Source organism: Branchiostoma floridae, chromosome 8, assembly GCF_000003815.2.
Source record: "Branchiostoma floridae strain S238N-H82 chromosome 8, Bfl_VNyyK, whole genome shotgun sequence".
Lineage (NCBI taxonomy): Eukaryota > Metazoa > Chordata > Leptocardii > Amphioxiformes > Branchiostomatidae > Branchiostoma > Branchiostoma floridae.
The window spans coordinates 11,005,354-11,032,919 of NC_049986.1; the positions used below are offsets into that span (position 1 = coordinate 11,005,354).

At 40.9% G+C, this 27,566-nt stretch overlaps 2 protein-coding genes across 2 annotated transcripts in view; one reads left to right on the plus strand and one right to left on the minus strand.

Annotated features, from left to right (window-relative positions):
* Positions 1 to 1,302: 1,302 nt before the first annotated feature.
* Positions 1,303 to 25,811, minus strand: LOC118420937 (sushi, nidogen and EGF-like domain-containing protein 1). The gene is made up of 8 exons (XM_035828030.1): positions 25,654 to 25,811; positions 12,336 to 12,491; positions 8,719 to 9,021; positions 6,677 to 6,814; positions 4,891 to 5,053; positions 4,178 to 4,349; positions 3,209 to 3,349; positions 1,303 to 1,916 (listed from the first exon to the last, which is right to left on the minus strand). The coding sequence occupies exons 1-8, from the start codon at positions 25,717 to 25,719 to the stop codon at positions 1,799 to 1,801; spliced, it is 1,257 nt and encodes a 418-aa protein (XP_035683923.1). The 5' UTR covers positions 25,720 to 25,811; the 3' UTR covers positions 1,303 to 1,798.
* Positions 25,812 to 25,929: 118 nt separating this feature from the next.
* The window catches only part of LOC118420938 (dehydrogenase/reductase SDR family member 1-like), a 17,600-nt gene continuing 15,963 nt past the window's right edge, over positions 25,930 to 27,566 (plus strand). Inside the window, exon 1 of the mRNA XM_035828031.1 lies at positions 25,930 to 26,230. The gene's annotated coding sequence lies outside the window, so the exon portion shown is untranslated. The remainder of the gene's footprint in view (positions 26,231 to 27,566) is intronic.

A 27,566-nucleotide genomic window follows, 5' to 3' on the forward strand; every position in this document is an offset into this window, starting at 1 on the left:
ACGCTTGGCTATATCATGGGAAAACAACGCAACAATGAGAGCTCTTGTCGTAACATCTGATCGCACGACACAGAATACAACCACAAATAGCTCAGCTGCTGAAAGAAAGTACTTGAATAACATTTCCTCCCAAAACGATGAAAATATAACTTGCTACATACTCAACGAAATCAACAGCAGTCGACTTGTGGTCAACGTAACCCAAAACCAAATGAAATACAATAAAACATGTTTAGATAGTAGCAACTGCCCAGCATCCCATCGGACACCAGTACTGAAGAACCAGACCCGGGTAGTGTTGATGTCACAACACCAGACGACTTTGTCACCGATACCTACACCACAGGACAGTACACTCATATTCATTAGGTCTGGCAAAGACGACAACACACAACCCCTCATCCCCATACACATGTACATCGCTGCTGTCGTTCTGATCGCTCTGTTATCATGTCTAGTTATGATCCTCGGCGCTGCGATACTGAAGCGATCGTTTCTCTCGAAGAAGCAGGCAGTTCAAGACCGCAAAGCACTGCCTGCTTGTGGGCGGGCAAGGTCTTCTTCTCTCCCCGCCATTTCTCACACACACAACGGCGTGTCGCAGAGCAAACTTGTATCTTGTAGATCTCTGCCTATTGATCTGGATTCAATCAAACCCAACAACTGCGAGATCCCAAATGACTCTGCCCTGCCCTCCATCGAATCGACATACTGCTATATCCCAGAGAGCGTTGATGACGCGCCGTTACCATACTACGGCATCGCTGTAGATTTGAGGCTTCCATCAGCCGGCGTGGAACGGGAGAATCGCAATATCTACCACGGCAGCCGGGCCGGGTCTTCCTGCCTTCTAGAATCAACAGCAAGCCGACGTACTTACATGTACGGAAGTTCTAAATTCCATCGTGTAACGTTCTATGGAAATGTAGGAAATAGCACCCACGGTGACCATCATGGTAGCTTCGGCAGAAGTTTCCGCAATAATGTTAACCCAACATATCACCAACAATGTATGGAAGATCGGGATGCGAAGATGTAGCGTTTGATGGAAATGTAGAAAATAGCGCACATTGCTATACCGTGATGTAGTAACCTGACAGAATTTCTAACAATTTCAAGTCAACGTCTAGCCGACATGCAACTCTCTAAGGAAAATCGGAATGCCATCGGGACAAATAAGTTGCCATGGGAGTTCAGTCAGTTTTTTTGCAGTCTATAGCTATCCAGCTATCACCGAATGATCTAATATTCCATCTCTGTTCTTAGTAATAAAAAAAAAACAGTTCACCATATAGATACGCTTCATAGTCGTTTTATTGTAAGTTATCAAGAATCGTTGAGTTTGAGGAGTATATGGTGTAAACAACAAGGAAATGACATTGCTGGAGATGCGTTTTGCTGTCGTTTATAATCTGACCTTTTGTTCCTATCAGTTGACAGTCTTGAACTCGGCTTCTGTGGTGTAACCCGACGTTTAATTCAATTACTTAGCGTCAACAATCAAAATCTTAAGGTCCGATCTTGGATTTTTTTAAATGTTCAATAATATGAGAAGGGTGTACATCTAGCACAGATGTCTGTAGTCTGTGAGCACAACTATTACCATTGAATATAATCAGGCAATTATAGATTACACTTTGATGCCATTAGTGTCAGAAACACTTTAACGAATGATAATATGGTAATGATATAGTAGCGGTTTGACTTAGGATAACAGAGTGGCTTCATGCCCATCAAATAGTTGCAATATCAAGTCGTTTTGCATCTTAACGCTTTGATATTGATGGAGGTGAGAGAGCTAAGGGCATGTCGGTATTTCTGCATCCGTAACGCAGATGCTCTTCTTTTTGTCGTCACAGCCTTTAATGGACCACTTCCCATTGTATCCCCTGCTGATGTAGACACAATTACGGGTCCTGGAAAATAAATTAAGCAAATCTAAAGTAAGAGTTGGTGGAATAAAGTTCTTATTCATGGACTGTTAAAATAGCATCACATTTGAATATGTGAGTGTGCCTGTACAAGAGTTAGTGTGAGTGAATAAGTGTTTGTGTGTAATTGTGTGTGTGTTTGTGTGTGTGTGTGTGTGTTTGTGTGTGTGTGTGTGTGTGTGTGTGAGCGCGCATGTGTGAGCGCGCGCGCGCTTGTGTGTGCGTATGTGTGTGTGTTTTGTGTGCGTGTTTCTATGTGTGTGTGAGTGTGTGTGTGAGCGAGCTGTGTTAGTGCGTGTTTGTGTGTGAATGTTTGAGTGTGAATGTGCGCGCGTTTCTGCGAAATTCAATTAGTGAGGGAATAAATCTTAATCCCATATCCAGACCATGTTTGGGGGACTTGGGTGGGGGTGTTGCCCGTTACCCCCCCCCCCTCCAATATGATTTCGAAACGGCTTAGAGTGTGATCATCAAATTTAAAGGTGGTGTTAGACTTTTAAATGTTATTCACGTGCACGACATGACGTGATACGACTATAATGGCGGAATCGTGACGACATTGATGTGGTGCCATCTATTTGCCAAAACCGTCCATATAATCTATAGGAAATTTCCGTAATACCAGAAAGTTATAAAAGAAGGTGTCTTATAAATCAGTCTGGTAAGCCTCCTTTTGTTAAATGCAACCGACGCCAAAATAATGTCAAAATAATGTCATGTATTTTAGGTACCCTTTAGTATTCGCCATCTTTGATCGACAATCTTGAAAATTTGGAATCTGTAAAAATACATTTTTCGATCCTCATTTCAGAAATACAATAAAATTGACTGAAACGTTGATATGAATGTTTTTAACAAAAATATAGGGTAATGACGAAATTAAAGTGACAATACACTTTTGCTAAAAAAGACCAAGGAATAGTCATACCTTCAGGTACCAGACTTACCAACTAATGATTGATTTGTTCAAAAATTTATATTTTCCCAGAACTGTCGTAGAGTGGAATTTGTTATCACCAAGCACAGTAGAGGCATATTGCATCTTCGCCGATGGTTTCAAAGAGCATTTGCAGATAGATGTACATGAATTTAGGTGTGACGGGTCGTTCAGTGGGATATAATCGGTAGTAACCAGTTGCTGCCACGCCGAGTGCCTGAGAAGCTGGTGTGTCAAGCCGAAGTGCGGTTTTACCGGCTATATAGATCCAGATACATTATGGTTCGGCGCCATCTTGGATGGCCAAAGTATCGTGCAATGGAGTGGTCTGATCCCTTACCCGTCGTTCGATGCAAGAGCGTCTCCAGCCCAGTTGGTGTAACTGGTTGGACACAAAGTGGTGCCGTCCTCCCACACGAATGTGCCTTCGGTGTCTTCATCAGTCAGACCAATCCAAAAACCACGCTGATACAATTTGCCACTATGATCAATGAGTAAAATAAACATTTTGTATACATTGTATATGGAGAATATAACATACATTCACATAATTCCACCAGGTGCCATTGTACCGCCACCTCAAAAAACGTTGTTATAAAGGCCTTCTCAAATTGTATTCAACACGTAAACATCTGAATTGTATTACATTTCTGATATTTAACATTCGGTGGTCAAGACAACCTTTTTTGAGATGGTAGTATTACGGCACCCGGTGGAATTATGATAGTCGACGTTAATAGTTTATTGCAAATTTCTGCCCCATGGCTAGTCCCATTTAACATAAAAGGGGACAAACAAACAGTGAAGACTCCCTTGCAGTCTTCGGGAAGGGGCTGTTTTTTTTGGGGGGGGGGCGTCGGTCCGCGATTTTCAACGTTGGCTATGTTCTATTGTGCCGGGAAAGGGAGTTTGTTCAACTCCTGGCGCATTTCGCATCAAAACATGGATTTTCTCAGGTCGATATGACATAAATAAAATACAACACGGTGTATTCTGCATCACCCTCGGCCCCAGCCCTCCCGCGGGTCGGATCACCCTCCGGCCGGGCTGGTACCTCGGTTGATACGGAATACACAGTGTACATTCGCTATTTACTCGTCTTGTTCTAGAGCGTTTAGTTTACCTAACATGATAAAAAACGACGACCATTACCTCTAACATCCAACTCAAAATGCCAAAAACTCCCAAAGAAAAAGAAGTTTCACTTTGGTTAAAAAGAATTGCTTCATAGACTCAAAATTGGTCTTTTATGTCTAAAAAAATTAGTCTGTCCTGCAGGCGACGGGACTAACAGAATTGCACCTCTTACCTCACAAACAAATGAAGTTGATCGGTTAACCACTCGTTGTCAGCCTGGCTGCGGATATTGAAGAGCCTCGCCCCTTCTGCCTCGCATTTGGATATTGCAGCAGCATAATCAAGGGGGTGTTCTTGCAGCTTTACGCATTTATCCCCGTAAAATTCGTATGAGGGAGGGCAACCTACAAAAATTGGGGATAAAAAGATTTTATTTAGGAGAAGAGAACAATTTCAATTTACCCTTCACTTTTCCTTATAAACATATTCACGACGTGAATTCATATACACTTGTTTCAAGAAGAGGAAAGAGACATGTAAACTGTAGAATATCATGGCAATACATATTTGGCTATTTTTTACACGATAGATGTACGTATAGTGTAGCATTTATATTGACAGTCATGACGGTAGTCCATATGGAACTGCTAGTATTGGTTAACGTTATATCAGTGTTTATTCACACAGAACTCAATTCCCTAGAGATAGATACGATACATACAAATTCATGAATACCACACACCCACATATAATACACAGATAGACACACACGCACACAAACACGCACACACACGAACACATACAAACCAACACACACTCACAAACACATTTACACTGACACACACATAAACACACACACACGCGCACACACACACACGCACACACACACACACACACACACACACTATAACGCAACTGTAATGTTGTCCAACGAAGACGCTGTACCTTGTGGGGTGTCGCCGATTATTTTCCTGTCAACCCTACGATACCACCTTCCGGGAGGCCCGGGCACAGCCGGATCTGTCCAAGTTGGAAGGTTGTACAGATCAGTGGAAGTCGAGTAAGGGTGAGGGGTATAATGGATCCCATCGCCTCCGTTGACCCCAACCTTGCAAAAGGAAGCGATGAATAATAACATTATTTCTGCACAAGCAGGTGTTTTATTAATAGCTTTTTTGATTACTGTCCTCTTCCTCAAGGCAAAGTTCTGACTGATTCACCAAACACTGCAGCTAGAGGTCGCTGCTTGCGTCAATACACTTCTTTGTTGATATGTTAACTGATACTTAACGTATGGGACAGCATCAGTAAGCAGCGACACTGCAGTGCAGTGCACAGTAAGAATGACTGTGAGGAAACGAAGCTAGACACTTCAAGTATCAAAATAAGTGTCAACTACTTTCCTATGGAAAAATGAACCTGGGAATTCAAGTCTTAGAATCCAAGTCAATAACCCTAACCACACTGTAGGCGTCACAGTAGAGTGCCACCTTATAAAGAAGGGACTTTGACATCATCCTTTACCTTAAAAACATTAGCCAAATTTGATAACTCTTTAGATCAGAATGAAGAGGTAGGGTCTAATCTTGCCCATTTTGGTCAAACTTTGTTCAGTTTAGTAATAGTTTTGTTTATGTAAGGACAAGTTTTAATTGCTGGGTCCTGTGCTTGAACAAAGAAAAAGACTAAGGTCAAAGACCAGTTTTTTTTATATAGTAAGCTTTTCTCAACTTGAGCTGGTTGACCCCTATTTTTCTTTAAACGGTTATAAAGAAGACCCCTGTTACTTTCTAAGAAGACATTGTAAGCTTTGAGACAGAAACCTCCAATCCCCACCCTAACGCTCGTGGTCAATCGATCAACATTTTCTCTATAGTGGTCAGCTGTCTATAATGGCCACATTTCTCCAGTCCCTTGACTGGCCGCCATAGACAGGTTTGACTGTATCTGTAATGCCAACGTTTTCCATAATTGGGCTTTTAATAATGTTTAACATTTTTACTTAATGGTAGGTGGAACATTTACAGATACTAACTGTGCAAATTAGGGTTTGTATAGTTGTGATGATACCATGATCCCTTGGTAAATGATACTTTCAATTCTTATGTGCGACAAGTGTAACTTGGTTAGTTACAGGTAAAATTCATTATAAAATGGAATTCTACCAAAGGAACAGACTTTCACATGTACAATGTATTCTATCGGTTGGGTAGAGAAGACCATCATTTGAAATAGATTCTCTGCCATATTTGCTCAATCAGCCACATTTGAACAATCACTGAGACAAGATAAAAACAAGAAATTTACCAAAACTAAATATTTCATGCAGGTATGAGGTCTCCGAAACTTGTTTTATACCTGTGCCGGGTTCGGCTCTGAACCAATGGCCGAATCTCTACCGTTGGTGCACCCTTCTAAGAAGTGAAAATATATTTTTTCGACATTCGCCATGACTAAAACGTTGATTATGAACGTCTTTTAACAAAAATACAGAGTGTTGAAGAAATTCGAGTGACAATGCCCTGATTATACCTTTAATTATACCAAAATAAAACGAGGAATAGTCATACCTAGAATCAAAGTTAACCACCCTAGTAAACGACAAGGTCAGACGTAGAGTGCCACAGTAGAGTGCCACCTTAGAAAAATACAATTGAAAATCATTCTTTTACTGGAAAAAATCGGCCCAATCTGGTAACTTTTGAGGTTGGAATGAACAGGTAAGGTCTACCTGTGCCGGGTTTGGCCCTGTGCCAGTTTCCGAATCTCCGCCGTTGGTGCTCCCTTGTAAGAAGTCGATCCGGTCGTAGTTAAACAGACAAAAGGACTTACAGCCATCTGTAATCAGCACCAGTTGAAACGTGTTCCGCTGGTAGAGAAGTAGAAAACGAATCAATGAGGTCACAGCAATGAGATCATGTGATAGTCTTGATTGTACATTTACACCTGATACTATTAAGGTAACTGTCACTGTATGGATAAATTAGGGGTATGTCCCAATCAATTTTAGTGTTGGTTTATGAAAACAAAACTCCAATCCCCACCACAATGCTCAAGTGGTCAATTTATCAACATTTCCTTTATAGTGGCTACCTATCTATAATGGCCACATTTCTCCCGTCCCTTGACTGGCCGCTATAGACAGTTTTGTTAAAACAAACCAACACTAAGATTGATTGGGATATACCCCTAATTTTAGGCAGACTCTGTCTGCCTTGTTCACGGGATGGTACATCGGCCGGCATCCACTGTCCATCGCTGAACAGAGATGGGGGTAGACACGGGTTATCTGGCATTTCACTCGTTCTCATTGAAATGTCGAAAATGGCATTTTTTGGTCGAAAAATGAATCATTTTTATTTTCAGTGAAAACTACCTGGTTGTTTATGAAAATTACTCTTTTATCCATAGCCAAAAAATGGCAACTTATTATTTTCGGTCCCATCGGTAATGTATTACAGGGCAGGTAACACACGTTACCGGTAACGTTTGTTACAACAGTAGACTTAACCCAGTTTTCTTCGAAAGGACTCACCTTATTAACTACATCATTTAGGTATAAGTGGACGTCCCTAGGAACATTTGAAAAAGTGGGCAGGTTTTTACACCAGGTCAAATAGAAAGCTTAGACAGCATCGAACAATGGTAACGTTTGTTACAGTCATTTCTGTACAACATTTTGTTAAGCAAGGTGGGATACAAATGACAGTCAACAACCCTTTCTTGTTTCTTTAGAAAGCCAGAAAAACTGTACAGCGTCACAAAACGGTCATTTCTAGTCTTATACGTGGATAATATAACCGTCGCAACCATCATACTCGTGGTGGTAACGTTTGTTACAGAATCTGGCGACAGGCATAAACCATCTCACACAGCCTCTAAGATCAGTGACAGTAGCGATCTGACGTGATCGGTCGGAGGGCCTGGTCAGCTGGTTTCTCCTACCGAACAATCATTCTGGGAAAAGAATTGTTACATTTTTGGCTACCATTTGAATTTTTCGTTTCTTCACAGGCGACAGCCATTTTTTAGGGGTTGAAATCCCACCCGTGGCTATAATAACCTTCAAATCCATGAACCAATATGAATGTTGCGGTGCACTTTTGTAAAACATTACAGGGATTGTGGAAAAATGAAGGAACCAGTGATGTTGTCTATAATTTGCTCCATATCAATGCGTTAAGTCAGGCGACAGCATTTCGACATTAAAATGAGAACGAGCCATTTACGACCCTCTGCTGAAGTCACGTGTCTACGACGTCACGTTCCGGGAGATCCAGTAGACCGGTCCATTTCGTGAACAAGGCTGACGTAGTGTCCATAATGTCATTTACCAACACAGTATAACTTTCATGCTAAAGGTATGACTGTACTGTAGTTGTCGAAGTGACATTTCGAAAGCAAAATTGACACAAATGTGGCTGTCATAAATGTACTTAGCGCCTCTGGACTTAAAGACTGGTCTGCTATACCAAATATATGCTTCACTGATGGTTGTAAAAGACGTCAGTCGGAATACTTTACAATATTTTACATCTGCTTGAAGATATATGAAGGTATTCTAACTACGCATGGGAAACCAAGAGGTAAATACTACTGATTTATTATGGTCTCCGGTATGTTTTTACATGTATCCGTATATATACATGGCCTCCGTCGGCTGGTTTTAAGTTTGGGAACGCCAGTTTATTGCTGTGGTTAATCGGGTAACAGGAAACATACTTGTTTTTCTCTTGGGCAAAAGTCGCTCTTCCAAAATCGTTTCGAACTTACAAGATTACGAGAAGCTCCACTCGACCCGAAGAATGCTACTTCGTGCCAGGTTGCGATGTAGGCCCAGATCGCCACGAAGCTGCCGTGTTCGGCGGGAAAGGCTGTCTGGATGTCCGTAGTTGCTCTGGATAACACAGTGGCATCAGTTGTTTCCCGATGGTAAATGTAGCCAGAACGGCCGTCATAGCTTGTTTTGATGTCGGTGAAGTAACCGGCTATGAGTTTGTTATCTTCCACCGGAAACGGAATTGGTGTGAAGCCTGTTACCGACCCACCAAAGGAAATGTCTCCATTGGTATTCACCTGGGTATAAAAAAAAAGCAAGAAATTGAACTGCAACATTTCCAGTAAGCACAGGACGCCCCTTCCCCCAATTAACTTGCCTTTTGTCAAGCACACAATACTATACCATTAGGCTCGCCCCTCAGGCGTCGGCAAAAAAGCATAGTTTTTGCAGCTTTATTCATTTATTTAATTACTGTGAGGATAAGCATGTTTTGTGAAACTTTTGTTACATGATTGAATACTAGTATGCGCAATATTGCTCATGACAAAAGGAGTCTGTTCTTGTCCTTTTGCTGCTGGGGGGGGGGGGGTCATTCGCCCTCTTCATAATTTTTCAAACGGAAACAACACTTCGAGGGATTGATGTATAAAAAGGTATAAACTTATTTATTTGTTAATTTGCCGACAAAATTCTAGGAAAGCCACCAAGTTTTGTTGTCCTAGCACAAGCCAGTTGGGAGTCATATGACGTTAAAGTTGCCACAGGCACTTTTAGCGCCCCACCTCCTCCTCCAATCAGTTTGGATGGGGTTAATGGGATCAGTAAACGCTACTCTAAATTGCTACATTGCTGCATAGAACTAGTTATAATGTTCTTATTAGCTTCGCCAAGAAGCTTATGTTTTTGCCGACTTGGGTCTGTATGTAGGTCAACAGGATATAACTCGAGAAATTGTGGATGGAACTTTTTTATTTTTTGCAGGTGTGTAGCGGTTGTTTAAAGGCATGCCTAGTTCGAAAATGGGTTACCTGGCGTTTTCCTATGGTACATTAGCGAGCTTAGTATTTTTTTTGGTGTTTTTTCGGGAGGCATAAGTCAAAATGTAGCTGGGCGATTTCCACGATATTTGGCAGGTCTGTAGCGGCTGTGGAAAGGATTGCCATGTGCGAGAATGGTTTAGCTACCTTTTACCTATGGTGCTGTAGCTGGCTTTGTATGTAAGTGCGTTTGTCTGTAAGCAAGATAACTCGAGATGTTCTTGATGGATGTTAATGATATTTGGTTGATAGGTAGGGGACACAGAAAGGAAGGTCAAGTTCGATAATGGGCCTCCTGGCAAATTGTTTTGGTACTGCAAGTGAGCATCAAAGTTTGCGCCTAAATTTTCCAGAAGTGCCAGGTTCGTGATTTTTTACTGGTGGATAGCTGTTGGTACTAGGAGTCAATGGTCTAATTTTGGGCCCCCTAGCAGCTTGTTTGGAATTGCAGTGGGTGTTATATTTCGTAACTTTTTAGATGGATAACTCCTGAGGGGATTGATGGATATTTTTTGTTTTTGGTAGGTAGGTACTTTGGATGATTATCAACATAATGAGATGCAAATTATATAAATCACTCTGTATTTAATCTAATTACTTAGGGAAACTTCTATAACGGTTGAAAAATACTTGTGACGGAGTCACCTGAAAGGACTTGAATCGACCCATAGATGTCTAAAAATAGAGAAGAAGTAGGTCAAAGGAGCCAGTGGAAGCAGGGGATCCCTGATAAACAGACGTTGTCTTGGAAGCATGAAATTCTGATTGACCAGGGATGTTACTAGGTCATCCGTGTACTATTCCGCCAGGATGGAGTCTGGTAGAGACTACTGGCTGAAAAATGCCTATAAATGGTCATGGTTCATGTTAGCAGAATACAAAGCCTGACCGTGTCCAACACGTATCTATAAAATTAAGCAATTAAATAGCTTGCTGAATTGATGTCAATACGACGGCACACAGCAAAGGATTCATAGCAGTTGAAATATAACATATCTATATACAAGTGTTGCTTATATCTATATACAGATCAACAATAAAAGCAACACTATATCATGGGAACGGTAAAAATGTAGTAGAGGGAACTTGACGAATATCACTTGATATAAAGATGTAGAGCTAATATCTACGAGACACTTCAGGTGTATTTTCTTATGATGGACTGCAAGGAAACTTGGTGTTCCATGTGCCAGTAACACTACATGGGTCTAAACAAACGAATAAGTACTATGTAAAGTCAGTAATATAACATAATTGAACAATGACGGCTTGTAACACATAGTACTTACATCTGTGAACTAGGTTAAAACAACAAGTGACCAAGTGCTGGGACAAGACAAACCCAACATGTTGAAGAACAGCACTTAGGTCAAAAGGGTCACCGTCAATTATCCACGCATTCCTCAACTCTTAACAGAGATGTCATGTTGTAAGGGAAAGGTCGGCTAGAAAGAACTGACATCATTGCGAGAAATACAAATCGCCAAAGGTGACAGGCGGCTGTCATCGGACAGTCGCAGAAATCATAACCTTGGACTCTGTAAAAATACCTCTGACTTAACTCGCGACTGCAAAACTTTACTTTCTATTTTCATGAGATTGAAACAAACGTTCACCAAGGCGGGGGTCGTAGCAATCCTTACATATGGCCCTTAGATGACCCTTGGTGAGTTAAAAAGTTCCGTAAATTGGAAGGAACAACTGTTACAGTGGCCGGGGTTTGGTGAGTGACGAATGCAATTATCGGCGTGACTTCCTGTGGTTTCCAGGTTTCCAAGACCTACCCACATACCAAATATCACTTCAATCCATTCAGCCGGTCTTCAATTTGCTGGTTTCTACATACATACATACATACATACATACATACATACAAACGCTACCCAAAACATAACCAGCTCTCCGAAAGTAATTATGACAACACAAAATAGAACAGTAACCTCATACCTGTACAAATTGTTCTGATTATGCAAAGACATTCATTCACATCGCCAAAACATTTGCTGCATTATGTACACCGACAGAATAGACTAATCTACTCACAATGTTCATAATCCAACCAACCACTACATGATGTGACTAGATAACATATGGACTTATACACATTAATCATTCAAAAAGAACTATCTTCCATAGAAATTGTTTATTTGGCGAAGATATGTGTTCGAGGAACTCTAGTTTTATCTTATATTTTCAAAATTTGTGTGGCATGGGGGAAAGGTAAATGCAGCTGACTTTGGAAATACATTTGCTCTGTTTGCCTCATTGACCTCGTTTTCGATGTATCATGGCCGCCGCGAGAGAAAGGTGTACAGTACACACATCACCGGCGGTATGTTCGAACCCACGGCATAAGATCGGTAACGCAGCTGGATTCAAACCCGCAACCTCTCGGTCACGAGGCGAACACAATACCACTGTGCTACGCAGTCCCACTGTGCTATGCCACCCACACCGCCGAACAAACCAACGAATAAAAGCAGCAGCACACACACACAAGCAAACAAATATACTAGAATTTTATGAGACGCCCAGTCATATGCTTCTATTTTTGCAAGGCACGGTACACTTACCCAAAGAGAATTGTAGGTTTCTTCGAAGAATGGAAATGCAATACTGAGACTCTGTTCTCCCGAAGAGCTGTCATCCGCGGGAGAGTCCAGAATGTCTGCAGTACCGGGCCCGTACGGGTAGAAGGCGGCATTGCTCACTGGAGGGCTCCTGTTTACCTGGAAGGCAAAAGGTAGACTGATCCTATAGTTCCACCCTTCTTCGTCAAAACATAGAAATATTTACCGGACATTTGGTAAAGCTCCAATTGGCCAGATCGCTAACTATAGCTTTGGTTGAATTGCTAATGTGATGGACAGTCAGTATCGTTCAATTAATATTTGTTAACTAAGGCCATGTTGATTTGATTATATGGATGACATCCTCTGGGAACTCCAAAACTGATGCCAGCGAGCGAATAAAAAAAAAGTTTGGCCAAAAAAAAAAGTTGCCTCCAGTGTGAAATCAAAGTGGCCAGGAAGGTTGAACATAGGACACACATAGTATGGTATACCAACAATTAGGTGTAGGGACCAGTACATTATACGGGTGCAAGACATTTTTTTTCTTCTTGGACCAATCCGAAAATAACAGACCTGGAAAAAAATCAGAGGAGCAGGTTTCGCCAATTACAAAATGGACACACTATGCTATGTCGGCAGGCATTTGGGGTCTAATTTTTACCGGGGGCCAAGAAGACAACAAGAGGAGGTCAAGTAGAGTTTATACTTTATAGTCAATTGTACCAAGTTTCTACAGTCAAAGGTACAGAGACAGTTAGCCTTGATTACATGGAGATGGGATTTTTAAATGCCAGTGGGAGTCCAATAATCCACTACACAGATTCCTTTGTAGCAAAACTGACCAATTACCATTGTTTTGAGTATTGCCAGTTCTCAAGTTTCCACAGACAATCAGGTCAAGGTTCAGATCCGGACCTGATTAGACTATGATTAGTTATCTGTTTTCTGATACTTTTTGTCAATCTACGGAATATTTGTGCTCATTTTACAGCTGCTTTACACAAGTGGTCGAAAACGTTTTTTTTTTTTTTGGAAACGGCCGAAAATTGGTGCGAGCGCGGATGTCATCAATATAATCAAATCAACATGGCCTAATTATAAAAACCCAAAAAGTCTTACGATAGATAATTATGGCAATAACATTTGTGTGTGTGTGTGTGTGTTTGTGTTAGTCTGTGTGCGCGCGCGCGTGTGTGTATGTGTGTGTGCGCGCGCGTGTGTGTTCGCGCGTGTTTGTGTATGATTGTATGTATTTAAGGGATATTTTTATCTATCTTTTACTCGGTTCACCAGCCAAGGCCTTTCTTCCCGCCAACCTTGGATAACCAACCACGCTGGGGACCGGAAATCTGTCTCTTTCTGCATGACACCTCCCCGGGGTGCTTATCTTAAAGGCGCCCAGAGCAGTTTTTGAGTCAAGACATTTTTACACACAGTAAGGTTAAATAACACTATCTCATTGCATATCGACATTTATTGAGCAAAGATTAGACATCGCTGGGTGGTGAAAACTTATTGAAAATCTGAGCGCTGCACGTGCCATTATTTCAAATTTTCGGAACGCACGCGAACATGACAAATGAATCCCGAACGCTTCCGGAGATGTCGTCACTTGTTCGAATAAAGTTTCGATTTGCGAACGGGCGAATCAGATTCAATTCGCTCGATGACCTCATGTAGTCCATGGGCCAGCACCCCAAATTTCATATATCGGTACCCTCCGGGGTGGCAAATTCTCCTTGTTATTTTTGAATAGTAGAAGGCCTGTGGCATATATTTTGACGTGATAGCCATTCTGGTATGGTAGCTTTCTACCGGCTATCACCCTTCAAACCTATTACCACCTAAATGATCTGGAAATTTCGTGTCTTCAATAAGGGGGATGGGCAAAAAATTAAACATCAATATTTTTCCACGAAAACTCACAGGCTGGTAGAACCTGCTAAGAGGATCATAAAAATATCAATTGATTTTTGATATTGTGATTCAACACGAAATTATGACTGCCTAAAATCATATTTTTTGGTGATTTTCTGGTGAAAAATATATACTTTACTTTGCAATATCGTTCATTTATTCACATTACCTATGGGGCCTTGCCTGAAGAGTTAGACTTACCGTACGTATCCTTGTCTGCATATTAGGCTTTAAATGATCGAAATCCATCAATAAAATCCGGAGATATGAATGTGTGAAGAATGACACATCTGCCAGCTTATAGTGACAATATCGTTGCTAAGGCTGTTGCTAAAGGCTGTTGTTAAGGAGGTTTCAGATCGTACTCCACAACAAAACTGATGCAAAGAACGTACTTTTCTGTATTATTTTACTGTGATTACATCAGTAGAAGTACAAGGAATCATGTTAAAATGTTTATACCGTGGCCGATATCAACAATGTGCAACACACTTACTTTTCTGCTCAAGACACTTACTCTTCTGCTCAACACACTTACTTTTCTGCTCAAGACACTTACTTTTCTGCTCAAGACACTTACTTTTCTGCTCAACACACTTACTTTTCTGCTCAACACACTTACTTTTCTGCTCAACACACTTACTTTTTTCTGCGTGAGACACTCACTTTTTTCTGCGCGAGCCACTTACTCTTCTGCGCGAGCCACTTACTCTTCTGCGCTGCACTTACTCTTTTGCGCTGCACTTACTTACTTTTCCTGTGGTGCGCACCCCTCCCTTTATCAATGGATGGTCCCTGAATCAGGCCAAAGGTCACAAAGACCGCATAAAATGTAGTATTGACCGCATGTCAATCCTAAATTATCCTCCTTCGGATGACCCTATGAAATGACCCTTACCCTAGCGCGTTTTTGTGGATTCAATTTAATTCTTTTTGGTCTTTAGTATAGCATTTTGACAATGCAGATCGATAACGCCAAGTCTCGATTTGATCATCACAACATCGCGTTTTGTTGCCATCACAACGTATTGTCAACTTTGAAAACAAATTCTGCGCGCGTTTCTGGCGCGCAGCTTTAAACTTTTATTTACCAGGGTTTACCTAAACCAGGCAGAGGCTCTTGACTCCTCTGTAGATAGGAGTAAGAAGGCAGGTAGGCCTTGGTAGCTCCTCTGTCCAGAATTCGGCGTCTGTTTAGTAATAAATAGCCAAGTTGCCGCACGTAATGTTTTGGTGGGAGCACTGAATTTTACTACCCGGATCCGGACTAACTTTGGACAGAGTGGACAGATCAAGACAAGGTTAGTAAATATTAGCAAATCAGATGTGTGGAAGTTGGATAAGTTGTGTGTTGTCAAGAAAAATGACAGATCCTACCCGTGCCACCCCCCCCCCCCGGGCTAATTATGCATATTTGGGGTGAATCTCGGTGTGTTTACTTTGCAACAGAAACTTTTATATAATACTTTGAGACTTTGAGACAAACAACACAACAACACAGTGGAAAGTCACCCTTAACCATGATGTGTGAAGTTGGCCCAAATGCATTATGACTTCATTAAACAATCTGTAGCTTTTGGTATAAATCTGGTAAAAATAGTCGGTTTTCCATTCTTTCAACCTCCTTGCTCCCAGCAAGGAGGTTGCTCCCAGCTGTTTCTAACCTGAATCTTGCCTGAATAGTGTTGAATACACATCAGTGTCTGGCACTGTCTGCCCCGATCTAGGGTCATAGACCCCATTCACACTCAGAAAAACGATTCGGATAAAACATTTATCCGAATAAAAAAAATTCTATCCAATCCAAAATTGCGTTCACACTCGTCTTCGGCAATCCGATTTGTGCGCCCTCAGTCTTATCCGAATGAAACATTATGTTGAGGTCAAAGGGTAGCGTCATTTCTTACAGCTCAAAATGGCGGGAATCCACCAACTTTTGATGCTGTTGTTCCTCTGGAGAACGTTCTGAAGTCGTAGAAGGGAACGCAATCGACGATCTTTGATCTCGAGAAGGTTTCACCGACAAAATCTTCTGCATATTGGGACAGCTGTAGTACAGCTCAGATGTACGCCACCAAAGCGACAGACAGAACGATCTGAGAGCGGGAGCGAAGCCTTGATTGGTGGAACAACATTGTGCTTTGAACATTTTCAGACTCGGACTGGCAGAAAAACTTCTAATTGAGCAAACTCACCTTTGATAAGTTGCATCCTATCCACTTAAAGTCAATCCTATCCACTTGCGCGTTCACACTGCCGAATCGCACGAATCGAGACTCCCCGCGGCGCAGTTTTATCCACTTCCCGGAGTTCTATCTACCTCCCCGAGGTGGATCGCGAGGGATTCGAATCGATGAAATCCAAGTGATTTGGGAGCGTTCATACTGCTAAGTTTTATTCGGATCGGGTAGTTTTATTCGGATAACATGTTTTATTCGAATAGTTTTTGTTAGTGTGAATGGGGTCATAAACAAAGATGCTCTCATTGTGTGGGCCATTCACTTTTAGGTCAAAGTCAGTCAGCACAAAGCAATTTACCAGGGAAAGATATTATACTGACAACAACCTTTTTTAAAACTCTGTTATAACCTCGGTAAACTTATAACATGTTTCAACATCTGAACAAGGAGGTTAAAAAGGATTTGATCTGAATATCCACACAATGTCATGCATATTGAGTAGAAAGAGAGTGTTTCACATGTACCTGTGACACCCCTTTCACCCATCATTACTCTTCTAGAACCTTTGTGTGAATTTCATTCTCACCTCCTACATCTGCATAAAAACTGCCAAGTCAGGTGAACTCCTTTTAACCCCTTTCTACTGGTTGGCTTGATGGGTCCAGATAAAACGGATCAAGGACCAAACAATGACAATTCACCCTATCCAGGATCTTAATCTTTGTATAATGTTAATAGGAAGATCATCATCAGATTAAGAATTGATAAGAAAAGTTTATACTGCATTTAATCACAAAACCCACACATAATATAAAAGGTGTGATCTTTTGTCTTCGACTGTCATCAAAAAAGAAGTCAAACCCAATATGTTTGTTTGTCTCAAAGTCTCAAAGTATTATATAAAAGTTTCTGTTGCAAAGTAAACACACTGAGTTTCACCCCAAACATGCATAATTAGCCCAGGGGTCACGGGTAGGATCTGTCATTTTTCTTGACAACACACAACTTATCCAACTTCCACACATCTGATTTGCTAATATTTACTGACCTTGTCTTGATCTGTCCACTCCGTCCAAAGTTAGTCCGGATCCGGGTAGTAAAATTCAGTGCTCCCACCAAAACATTACGTGCGGCAACTTGGCTATTTATTACTAAACAGACGCCGAATTCTGGACAGAGGAGCTACCAAGGCCTACCTGCCTTCTTACTCCTATCTACAGAGGAGTTAAGAGCCTCTGCCTGGTTTAGGTAAACCCTGGTAAATAAAAGTTTAAAGCTGCGCGCCGGAAACGCGCGCAGAATTTGTTTTCAAAGTTGACAATACGTTGTGATGGCAACAAAACGCGATGTTGTGATGATCAAATCGAGACTTGTCGTTATCGATCTGCATTGTCAAAATGCTATACTAAAGACCAAAAAGAAGAATTAAATTGAATCCACAAAAACGCGCTAGGGTAAGGGTCATTTCATAGGGTCATCCGAAGGAGGATAATTTAGGATTGACATGCGGTCAATACTACATTTTATGCGGTCTTTGTGACCTTTGGCCTGATTCAGGGACAATCCATTGATAAAGGGAGGGGTGCGCACCACAGGAAAAGTAAGTAAGTGCAGCGCAGAAGAGTAAGTGCAGCGCAGAAGAGTAAGTGGCTCGCGCAGAAGAGTAAGTGGCTCGCGCAGAAAAAAGTAAGTGTCTCACGCAGAAAAAAGTAAGTGTGTTGAGCAGAAAAGTAAGTGTGTTGAGCAGAAAAGTAAGTGTGTTGAGCAGAAAAGTAAGTGTGTTGAGCAGAAAAGTAAGTGTGTTGAGCAGAAGAGTAAGTGTCTTGAGCAGAAAAGTAAGTGTGTTGGACATTGTTGATATCGGCCACGGTATGTTTAACATGTAACAGATGCAGAAATGTGTTTTTTTACGTCATTTCTTGCAAAATCGTTAGCAAAACTGTTGCTAAGGCCGTTGCTAAGGGTGTGCTCAGTCATGTTTCAAGCCAAAACAGCAGAGAGTCACGTTCTCTGACGCGTGATTTTGCTCCTGTCATGTTGTAAGTCATACTTAAATGTGAAAAATATCATAATTGATTGGAAATGTTAATTTGGGCTCTACATGGGGGTTATAAGGATACCTGAAAATGAATTACCTTGACTTCACACATTTTTTTTACAAATCTTTTGCTCTTTTTCGTCATTTAGTAGATACCTTACTAAAATTCACAGCGTATATCTAGTATGTCGTACACAATGAAAAAGGCTCTGCATGGGGGTTACCGGGGCACCACATATGTGACACAGGATATGTGGATGCAGGACTGCGTCATGCATATTAAAAATTTATCTAGAAACAAGATCATAACATAAGGTCAAGAACAAGGCTACTCTGGGATAAATACAAGTATATTGTACTTTTCTTGATCACTGATGGTATACATTATAAAGGAGGTTATATCGACATATATAGGCATATCTAGACATGTCTATATAACCTCATTGACTATATATCAGGTACAGTGCAGGTTTGCTGCGTTGGACAAACTGCAACACACTTACTAGTCTAATGGTGTGTTATTATGCTTGACCATTCATTTGTTAACATAAGGGCAAACCAAAAACAAAGTCTATAACAAAATTTTCATGTATGGAGACCCGTTAGAATGGAGCAGTGTAATATCTGGTGTAAAACGTAGCTATTAAACTGAAGATTCTGGCAGGCTTGTAAAACTTGACACACTGGATACAAAACTACTGATGCCTTTTTCTACACTGTTGTAAAGATTACAAAACTTACAACCTACAACTTACAAGTTTCCACATGTGCATGTGCCTAGAACTAGGGTGGTCTCCAATGCCTAAGGGAATTTTCTTTGTCATTGAGCCTGTAGGCTCGTTCTCATTTAAATGTCGAAATGCTGTCGCCTGACTTTACGCCTTGATATGGAGCAAATTATAGACAACATCACTGGTTCCTTCATTTTTCCACAGCCCCTGTAATGTTTTACAAAAGATGCACAACAACATTCGTATTGGTTGATGGCTTAGAAGATTATTATAGCCACTGGTGGGATTTCACCCCCTAAAATATGGCTGTCGCCTGAGAAGAAACGAAGAATTCAAATAGTAGCCAAAAATGTAACAATTCAGTTCCCAGAATGATAGTTCGGTAGGTGAAACTAGCTGTCCAGGCCCTCTGACCGATCACGTCATATGGCTACTGCCACTGATCTTGGAGGCTGTGTGAGGTGGTTCATGCCTGTCGCCAGATTCTGTAACAAACGTCACCACCACGAGTACGATGGTTGCCACGGTTATATCATCCACGTATAAGACTAGAAATGATCGTTTTTGTGACGCTGTACAGTTTTTCTGGCTTTCTAAAGAAACAAGAAATGGTTGTTGACTGTCATTTGTATCCCACCTTGCTTAACAAAATGTTGTACAGAAATGACTGTAACAAACGTTACCATTTTTCGATGCTGTCTAAGCTTTCTTTTTGACCTGGTGTAAAAAAGCTGCCCACTTTTTAAATGTTCCTCTGAGGGACGTCTACTAATACCTAAATGATGTAGTCAATAAGGTGAGTCCTTTCGAAGAAAACAGGGTATAGTCTACTGTTGTAACAAACGTTACCGGTAACGTTTGTTACATGCCCTGTAATGCATTACCAATGGGGCCGAAAATAACAAGTTGCCATTTTTGGCTATGGTTAAAGGAGGAATTTTCCTAAACAACCACGTAGTTTTCACTGAAAATAAAGACGATTTATTTTTCGACCAAAAAATGCCATATTCGACATTTCAATGAGAACGAGTGTGTAACGGGCATATGAAAATGGTCTGATATACGTTTTAGTTGCCTTTAATAGCTTTGACGATTTGAGGCCTTAGGTTTTTGCCAGTTCGCAAAAATTGAAGTCTTCAAACATTACAACAAGATGACTGTAGTCAATATGTTGGTGTATACATATTTCACAGTGCCTGCCATGCAAGAACATAACGTCCTTGGTCGGAATGAACTGACATTTTGAATCAAGTGTGGAAGTCACAAGTCGTCGGACTTCCTCTGGTTCAACGTTGGGCATGTCTGAGATACTGGTCAGACAAACATTAGATATTTCATACAATGTAAGAAAATGGGCATGTCTCCTGTCAGAAAGGAGGTGATGTGACTTGTGTGTTACCGACCGGTGTTGCGATTGTCCTAATGTTGGAAGGTCATTAGTTTGTGGCACTGTGGTAAAGGTCACCACTTCTCTGACCATAACACCAAAGGCTTTTTAGTCTCGCATGTCTTCATCGTGTTAAAACAAGAAATTGTTCCATGATTTGGCATCTTCCTATTTTTGTCTTGCAGGTCATTTACCTGCTTGTTTTGTCTGTTGTGCTATTCTACAGCCCTTATGCCTCCATATGACTGTATGCCTTCAATGGTTTAGACTCCATGTTTTTCATAACATACTGTCTTATGTGAGTCTTCATTGATACTATCAATTTTGCAGCAGTTGGAACACTGCTTTCCCCCCACCTACTTGCATGAGCTTTTGCATTTATTTCTTGATACAGCAGAAGCCGCTTAATTGCACATCCCATTTGCCAGCATATTAATGTGCAATTATTCGCATGGTGCAATAATGCGAAGTTATCCAGCCGGACTGCAAATTTAAAGGTTTGGGATTTGGGGATTCCGTGCAATTAACTAGAACTATTCAAAACTATCGGTAAATATAGTCGACGCTTGTGTTCCTTTGTGACAATGCCCTTCTTCTCAAACATCTTGTACGTAGATAATAAACATCTTTTGTACTTTTATAAAGGCTACAGTAGAAGCCAGTTAATCGTACAATGTATTACCGCACACTTCTGTTAATTGCATTGAATCCCAAAATCCCGAACTGATGCGGTCCAGCTGGATAACTTCGCATATCATTGCACCACACGGTGAATGGGGTGTGCAATTAAGTGGCTTCTACTGTATTTCACAGTCCTTGCTTGATTTCCAATGATGTATTTGCATCTGTAAGTAGCAACGACTATAGCTGCAGTACAGTGCACCAGTCAGAATTGCCCTGAGGAATTGTGACAGACGATCAACGAAACGGGGTGAAAATAAAACAAGGGTTGTGAAATAAAAGATCTGTATCTTATATGTCCATACAGAGCCCTTCTCATTATTGTGACCAAGTTTACACGATGGTTTATGTGTGGTTTTCACAGCTATACCAAAAGTCTCCATAACTTACCTCCTCTCAGTACCCAATTTATCATGGTCCCAAACCCCCCCAAAAGCCGCCAATACCCTGATCTGGCTCGTCTTCTGTGTGGCCCAATAAGACAACAAGTAATATTTCTTCATTAAGTAGATTTTCCTTTTTCCATCAACAATAATACATACACCAGGTGCATTACCTTCAATATAAAGAGGAAGCATGGGAGGTATTACGCCTTAGAAATTACTAAATGAGAGATTAAAACTCTGCTTTTAGTCAATCAGGTAACCCCCTATTACATCCTCTCAAATCCAATCAAATCCTCTTTATCCTCACCTGTTGGACTGTAAAAGAAAGTTTCCTATATGGAAATACAAAACTTCTTCACATCTTCATTTATTATATTAATTTAGATCTATGAGGATAGCCATCGTAATTTCAGTAATTTTCGGCAATAAATTGTTTGATTTTTAAGGGCCTCTTAGGGCGGCCCAGGCCTCAATAACGGAAACACTCGAGGGTTTATCATATGGCTGTTCATAGTTCCACATACCTATCACAAAGGATTACTCAATTTGGCCGACTTCGATCTTCCGACCTCAGCATAGTATGCCTGGTTTCTCATACAATCATATTTTTGAAGGTGCTCATATGTACAAATTAAAGTGAAAAAAGACTGTCACAATTCTATCAAGATAAGAGTAGCAAAATTATGTGTCAAAGAACTTGATCAAGAAAAGTACAATATACTTGTGTTCATCCCAGAGTAGCCTTGTTCTTGACCTTTTTTTGTGGTCTTGTTTCTAGATAAATTTTCAATATGCATGATAGTCCTGCATCTACGTATCCTGTGTGTTAAAGGGGCATTCCACTTCACACGGGAGTGTTATTTTCCGATAGATATTAATTTTAGGAAGTAATAAATGCATACGTCTTCACATTATATGATAAAGTACCCAGTTGCTTCACGTGCCTCAAAAGCATTCAGTCTTCTACCAAACTCCCCAAGTACCCTCTTTTTGAATTAATCCTATGGCTGAATACAATGCAAAACTTTTAGGTGAGGTTACAAAACTAATTTCAGGATTGCTAAGAAATCTCGCCTTGTTATGTGTTCTTTGCTATCTTATGAGCAATTTGCATTGCATAAGCTCGGTGTGCTTAGCGAACCTCATTTATTCCAAAATATGCACGATAAACAAAGTGTCTATGCGTATAGGGAATTCATGTGTAGGGTCTGCATGGGTTTACTGAGTGTCATATTGTTTTCCAAAACACATATCGCGCAATTCATCCCAAGGTGAATTCCACAAAATTCGGCTGATTATACTATTCATTGACACATTATCTATTGGAAAACACCACCCCCTTTTGGAGTGGAATGCCCCTTTAAACGGTGTCACACATGTGGTGCCCTGGTGACCCCCATGCAGAGCTTTTTTTCATTGTGTACGACATACTAGATATACGCTGTGAATTTTAGTAAGGTATCTACTAAATGACGAAAAAGAGCAAAAGATTTGTAAAAAAATGTGTGAAATCAAGGTAATTCATTTTCAGGTATCCTTATAACCCCCATGTAGAGCCCAAATTAACATTTCCAATCAATTATGATATTTTTCACATTTAAGTATGACTTACAAGAAGACAGGAGCAAAATCACGCGTCAGAGAACGTGACTCTCTGCTGTTTTGGCTTGAAACATGACTGAGTACACCCTTAGCAACGGCCTTAGCAACAGTTTTGCTAACGATTTTGCAAGAAATGACGTAAAAAAACACATTTCTGCATCTGTTACATGTTAAACATGTTTAACACGATTCCTTGTACTTCTACTGATGTAATCAGAGTAAAATAATACAGAAAAGTAAGTTATTTGCATCAGTTTTGTTGTGGAGTACGATCTGAAACCTCCTTAACAACAGCCTTAGCAACGGCCTTAGCAACGATATTGTCACTATAAGCTGGCAGATGTGTCATTCTTCACACATTCATATCTCCGGATTTCATTGATGGATTTCGATCATTTAAAGCCTAATATGCAGACAAGGATACGTACGGTAAGTCTAACTCATCAGGCAAGGCCCCATAGGTAATGTGACTAAATGAACGATATTGGAAAGTAAAGTATATATTTTTCACCAGAAAATCACCAAAAATTATGATTTTAGGCAGTCATAATTTCGTGTTGAATCACAATATCAAAGATCAATTGATATTTTTATGATCCTCTTAGCAGGTTCTGCCAGCCTGTGAGTTTTCGTGGAAAAATATTGATGTTTAATTTTTTACCCCTCCCCCTTGTTGAAGACATGAAATTTCCAGATCATTTAGGTGGTGATAGGTTTGAAGGGTGATAGCCGGTAGAAAGCTACCATACCAGAATGGCTATCACGTCAAAATATATGCCACAGGCCTTCTACTATTCAAAAATAACAAGGAGAATTTGCCACCTCGGAGGTACCGATTTTTCCTCTGGCCCATGGACTAATGCGTTCGAAAATCTCCGAAAAGTACCGACGGGAAACCGTTAGTGGCTCGATCCTGTGCTGATTTATTGTAGGATATAATAAATCAAAGGGGTCCGTTTGCGGCATGTTTGTGCGTCCTTTTAAACGCTGAAAGTACGAAATAATGACACAAATGTGCTAGAATGGTAAATGTCAATACCGTACCGATTGTCTCATCCAGAATATCCCCAATTTTAATGCACTAAAAACTGCTCTGGGCGCCTTTAAGTCCCCTTCACACGAGAGCAAGAATGATCCGGAATGCCGTCAGAATGAAAACTCTTTAAATTCTTTTTTTATTCCTGGCGATTCCTGTCAATTCGTAGTAGGTTCCAGGAACTTTCACTATTTGTGCCAATTCGTTTGGCTGACCCAAAAGTTTTGAACATGTTCAAAACTGTCGAGGTGTATTCGAAGTGGGTAAATATCGAATGGCATTCGTAGTGGATTCTAAGTGTCTTTCAACTATTCTAACTGCAGTATTACCGCATTCTCCGGCATTACAACATTATTCGAATCATTATTTCATTCGATGGAGAACCGAAACGGCGAGCCACTTCGAATCCAGAATGTGACCAAAAGGATATCTGAAATGCAGTGATAATTTCTAAAATACACTACGAAAGAATCATCCTGATGGCATTTTGGCATATTCCTTCTCGCGTGAAGGAGATATAAGGTCCATTTGGAGTTCACACTCGGAATGACCCCGAATGTGGCACGAATTTTGCAAATACTCCATTCCGGCTGGTTCTGCTTGATTCCTGCTAATTCGGTTTCAGTGGGAAGGCCCTATCATAAAGGAACTCAAAGTGGCATATTATCCTGTTAAATCAAAATGCCCCATTTAACACTGATTATGACACGTGTATTAGCAAGCAATGTTATATACCCGCGGTGTTGCGTGGCTTTGATTAAGATTTTAAGGGAGAGTGTTTGGCATATTTGACTCGGGTTCGAACCAGAAGTGGTGCACTTTTTTTTTCTTCGATAATTTGATTATCATGTATCTGCATCCTGTCGTACATTTGTAGTGAAATGTTGCTTTATTTCGTTTTTCTTCCTGTCCGTGCTTGAAATATTAGGAAACGCTTGGACATGATAAAGGCCTTGTCTCCAAGCATTTTTATCGGGCTTTCTATTTTATGCTGTTTTTGGGGTGCGTGTCTTCTAGAGAAAACAGCACGGAATAGAAAGCCCGATTCAACGCCTAAAAACACCAAGCCCAACCTCTGCTTGGAGAGTAGAATAGACCGGTCCGCGATATGACGAAGATCGTTTGGAATTAACGACAAAGAAAACTGCCACTGCGCAATGTGAGCTTGAAACTAGGTACTACTTTACTCCGAACAAAATATGCTTGCCGGGTGCAACGGACCAACTGGTAGTATTTCCTACCTTGTGTTGTCTTGGTTTAAAGTCACAAACCATGCAGTTAGAAACAAAAGAAGCGGAGTCAGCTAACAAATGAGCTAAACGTTTTAAAAGAGAGGGAGAGAGAGAGAAACCCTACGTACCTCAGCCGAAGTTTGTCGAACTGCCAGTGAAGCCAGGAGACATGTGGTGAGAATGAACTGTCGCATCTTGCCTATTTTCTCGTTCTTGGATAAAATGTCACTCGAGTTTTTCACTTATATAGTTGCAGCAGTCCTCTTTAACCTTAACCTATGTGTTGAATTAGAAGTTCAGGCACTGGAGCCACGTTGATATTGCAGGACCTTGAAGATAATAGTTTCCGTCAACAATACATTTTTTCCCTTTGACCAAGTCCAACACTAGCGTATCTTAATGTAACGGTTATGTTTGAAGGTCTGTGGGTTCGTAACTTGGAATCCAGTCTAGTTGTGGCATGGCCAACCGTAGTTAGTGTAGGCTCTTTACGGGGCCAGTGAAGCTCTGAGCCGCTCATGTAATCATTCACACCCGGTAGCATTTTCCCGGTAGGACTTTGCCCAGTGGGAGTTAATTAATAGGATAGCACATTTAACTCCCACCGTGCAAAACTCCTACCGGGTGTGAAAGATTACCCAGGCGGCGGAAAGACCCTCCTGTCCCGACGGTAGCCTGGCCAATCCACGGTAGACTGGATTCCAGGTGAGTGGGTTCGAAAACTCTGATGTGCTCCGACGTTGCATATACTTTTGGTAAAAGGACTTAACACGAATTTCCTCAATTTAGTCAAGCTTCGGTATTATTAGGTACGTCCTTCGGAGAGGACGATACATAGAGGTCACGTGTATATGAAGAGACACATCGAAAGCACGTCTGAAAATAACACAACACACTTATTGCAAAAAGTAGGGACCCTTCCCGATGTCAGTGGATCAATTAAATTTATTCAAATATGCAGCTTGTACTCTTCAATACAAATCTGGTGTGTTATGCCATGGGGTGGTTTATAGGAAATGCCATAAAAACAAGTTATAAACAAATCGGCAAGGGGTGAATTTTTCAAATTACTGCTGAAGGAAAAAACAAACGATTTCCACAAGTAAATAATTGTATGATACAGAGGTTTGATTTTATTTATTGAAATTGCGAAAAAAATATTATATAAAAGACAACAGAACACTCAGAACGTAAACAAATGGTCATGAGCATGATTTGTGGATATTTTTCGGTAAACACTTTTATTTTCCAGCAAACATCCCGGCCGGGCCCCGTTTTGGAAATGTGACCTAGGCCTTATAGGTCACATTTCCAGACCGGGGTCCGGCCGGGATGTTCAAAGAAACGAAGAATCAAATTATACACCTAGAAAAATACACAAATTAATCCCTTGAATCTTATTTTGACATTTTGTGTATTTTGATGTCTTTTGTATCATTTTTTTCGCTCCCGAAAGCTGTCCGTCAGGGCTCCTTTTTTTTAAAAGTGACCTAAGTCTTACCCGGCGGTCAAGGATGCCTGTTATGGTAGCAGAACACAGTTTTCGGCCTATGGGGATTTATATAGTTAAGGACCACAAGGTGACTGACATCGACGCTTATAAAATCATAGTAGGGTGCAGTTTTCAAGCACGACAAACTTAAATGTTGAAGTCGAGGGTAAAACCTACCAAAATAATTGAAAAACAGAAAAAGTTGTCGTTTTGAATTTCTTTAAAGCCCTCTTTTAAATTGTGTCAAGCGGGGTCATGCGGAACTGCAGCTGACTAACCGAGGCAGGCAGCTGTAAAGGTCACGCGCATCTATACACCAAATGGACAAAACCTTACACATACCACATAAAAGTCGACTCCTTAAACTACCATATAGCAAAGCTCATCCCCCGCTGTCTTTCACGTTATGGTGTTTACAGGCGCTTCCAGATTTCGGCCGTATTGTGGGCTGCGAGTGACGGTCTAGTGGTGCGTACGGAAGCTCACATTCCGGTTCAGGTCCGGACTCGAGTCCAGAGAATCCCGGTCAGGTCCGGTTTTTGACTTTTT